At 38.8% G+C, this 2,847-nt stretch overlaps 1 protein-coding gene across 1 annotated transcript; it reads left to right on the top strand.

The window, feature by feature from the left end:
* Positions 1-852: 852 nt before the first annotated feature.
* Positions 853-1,386, top strand: LOC110933872. Its single transcript, XM_022177074.1, has one exon. It carries the CDS (start codon positions 853-855, stop codon positions 1,384-1,386), a length of 534 nt encoding a protein of 177 aa, XP_022032766.1.
* The last annotated feature ends 1,461 nt before the right edge of the window (positions 1,387-2,847 follow it).

Here is a 2,847-nt window from a genome sequence, read left to right as displayed (position 1 = left end):
ATGTTGAGCCAAATTGCAATCCTAGCAGTCCAACAAGGCAGTTCAGGAGGATCTACGTTTGTTTAGGTGCAATGAAGGCAGGCTTCAAACTAATAGGAAGACCTATACTAGGGGTTGATGGATGTTTTTTGAAAGGGCCCTTTCCTGGCCAGATTCTGACAGCAGTAGGAGTGGATGGCAACAATGGGATTTACCCTGTTGCGTATGCAGTGGTGGAGGGTGAGACAACTGCCAGTTGGACGTGGTTTCTTAAGTGTCTAGGTGGAGATCTGGATCTGGAATCTAACAGCAACTTCACTTTTATAAGTGACAGGCAAAAGGTGACTATTATTAAGCTCTTTTTCTGTTTTTATTAAACTGTTATTAAACTCTTTTTATTAAACTGTTAATCTGTTTTGTGACTATAATCATAGGGGTTAATTCCTGCAATGTCTAAAGTGTATCCGAGTGCAGAGCATAGATACTGCCTGAGACATATACACGAAAATATGAAATCAAAATGGAGTGGAGATGAAAACAAAAGCCTGCTGTGGAATTGTGCCTCTGCATCAACAATACCAGAGTTTGAAAAGTCTATGAAGGCAGTGCTTGATAAGGACAAAGCTTTACATGATTAGCTGAAAGAAATACCAAGCAAACATTGGTCAAGAGCCTTCTTCACAGGTTTGTACTTTAGCATAGTAAATACATTTATTTGGCTTGTCTTAGCATAGTTAATGAATTCAAGATGTTACAGGCAGGGCTAGGTGTGACATATTGCTAAACAACATTTGCGAGGTATTCAATAGGCAAGTGATACAGGGCAGGGACAAGCCAAGCATAACATGTCTAGAGTATATCAGGGAGTATTTAATGAGGAAGATTGTTGTGGTGCATAAGAAGATTGCCAAATGTAAAGGTCCTTTAACTCCAGGAGCTACTGAATTGTTGCAAACTATCAAGAATGAAGCTGCAGAGTACACTGTAATTTGGACTGGAGGGTCAAAGTATCAGGTGAGCACACACTTTAATGACCACCAAGACCAAAGGGTTGTGAGTTTGGATGAAAGGACCTGCTCTTGTAGAAGATGGGATCTCACAGGTATCCCTTGTAGACATGCAGTTGCATGTATCTGGGATATGGGATTGCATGGTAGAGGTGATGGAGTTCCGGAAAAATGGGTTCATCCAGTTTACTGGCTAGAGACTTGGAAAGAGGTGTACAAGCATACTGTTGAACCAGTGAATGGCAGTGACTTATGGCCTAAATCTGCATGCCCAACCACCTTGATTCCTCCAAAGTATCATGCCCAGGTTGGGAGGCCAAAAAAGAAAAGAAAAAAGTCTGCAGTGGAGGTAGCAGAGGCCAAGGCTGCATCACAGGAAAAAAAAGAAGGAAAAAAATAAGGCCAAGGCTGCAGTGGTGGTTGAAAATTTAACTAACACACTCGCAAAAGCTGGAAAGCTATCCAGGAAGGGGAACTCTTTGACTTGTCAAATCTGCAAGAAAGTTGGACATAACAGGAGGAGCTGTGGTCAGTCTTCAAAGGCTAAGGATGGGGCAGAACCAGAAGCTTCTTAGGTTAACTTTAGTTTAGATCAGTTGACGTTTTTTGCAGTTTGTGTCAAACTGTTATGATAACAGTTTGTGTCAAACTGATTTGGTATGCATGTCAAACTGTCTAACTCTAGTTATTAAGTCATGTATCTTTTGTGTGAACATGTGGGAAACTTGGTAAAACTTGGTATGTATGGCAACTTTTGAATCATTTAGTCTTGTTTGCAGTTTGTGTTTGCAGTTTTAGTCATTTGCAATTTGTGTTTGCAGTTTTAGTCATTTGCAGTTTTAAAATATGGTCATTTGGACAATTCGTCACTTTCGACAATTTGTCGACCAATTTGGTCATTTGCAGTTTTAAAATATGGTCATTTGGATAATTCGTCACTTTCAACAATTTGTCATTTGGTCAAAACTCTGTCATTTGGACAAGTGCAGCCTTCATTCAACACAATCAAATCAAATTACAATGAAATTACATTCCATTAGATAATCTTCCATTACATAACCTGCTGATGAACCAAAATACATTACAAAAGACTTGCATAAACATCAGCAGGAAACACCTAAATCCTAACTAGTCTTAGCATAGTAAACCATAAACAAAAACCAACTTAACCCTATGATTACTTTCAGCATCTTGTTCTCCTTTGCCAGTTTTATTGCATTTTCTTCAAGTTTCTTGTTCCTGTTAAACATTAACATTGCATTATCTTCAAGCTTCTTGATAGTGTCCAACAGCCCAGGAATCATCACAGCAGGGTTCTGAATCATCGACGGCTCAGCCCAAGCAACGAAACCGCAACTTTGCCCCTGTATTGAACATCAACAATTTTAGGGTTAGGTTTACATGAAATTGGGGAAAGGAGTTTAATCGACTTACTGGCTTAGGTTTGTTGCAACGATGGAATCGACGACATGGGTTTTGTGTGGTCCATGATGTGCGAATCTGCGTCGGAGCTCCACATGTGCATACCACCATTGTTAGGGTTTGAAGCAGGTGAGGAAGGAAGAAGATAATGGGAAATGAGGGTTTTGGAACGATACAGGGGGTTTTAAGGGGTTTTTTTTTATTTTCTTTAATATAAATTGTTTAATAATAATATAGAATGACAATTTTGCCCTTGTTTGAAATAAGGATAAAGACAAATTTCAGTAAAAAATTTGATAAAATTTGACTTTTTTGAAATTTGGACTAAAATGGCAAAAAATGCAAACCTCAGGGACCCAGATTTAAAAATTTTGAAATTTGAACTAAAGTGGTAAAAGTGAGCAAACCTCAGGGACCATTTTGGCTATTAACTCTAACT

This window comes from Helianthus annuus, chromosome 4, assembly GCF_002127325.2.
Source record: "Helianthus annuus cultivar XRQ/B chromosome 4, HanXRQr2.0-SUNRISE, whole genome shotgun sequence".
Taxonomy (NCBI): Eukaryota; Viridiplantae; Streptophyta; class Magnoliopsida; order Asterales; family Asteraceae; genus Helianthus; species Helianthus annuus.
Note: the sequence above shows the minus strand (reverse complement) of the source record. Positions and strands in the feature narration are given on the sequence as shown.

What these genes read in the sequence shown, in the direction of transcription:
- LOC110933872 (XM_022177074.1), top strand. Translation starts at nt 853, where the DNA reads ATGAGGAAGATTGTTGTGGTGCATAAGAAGATTGCCAAATGTAAAGGT.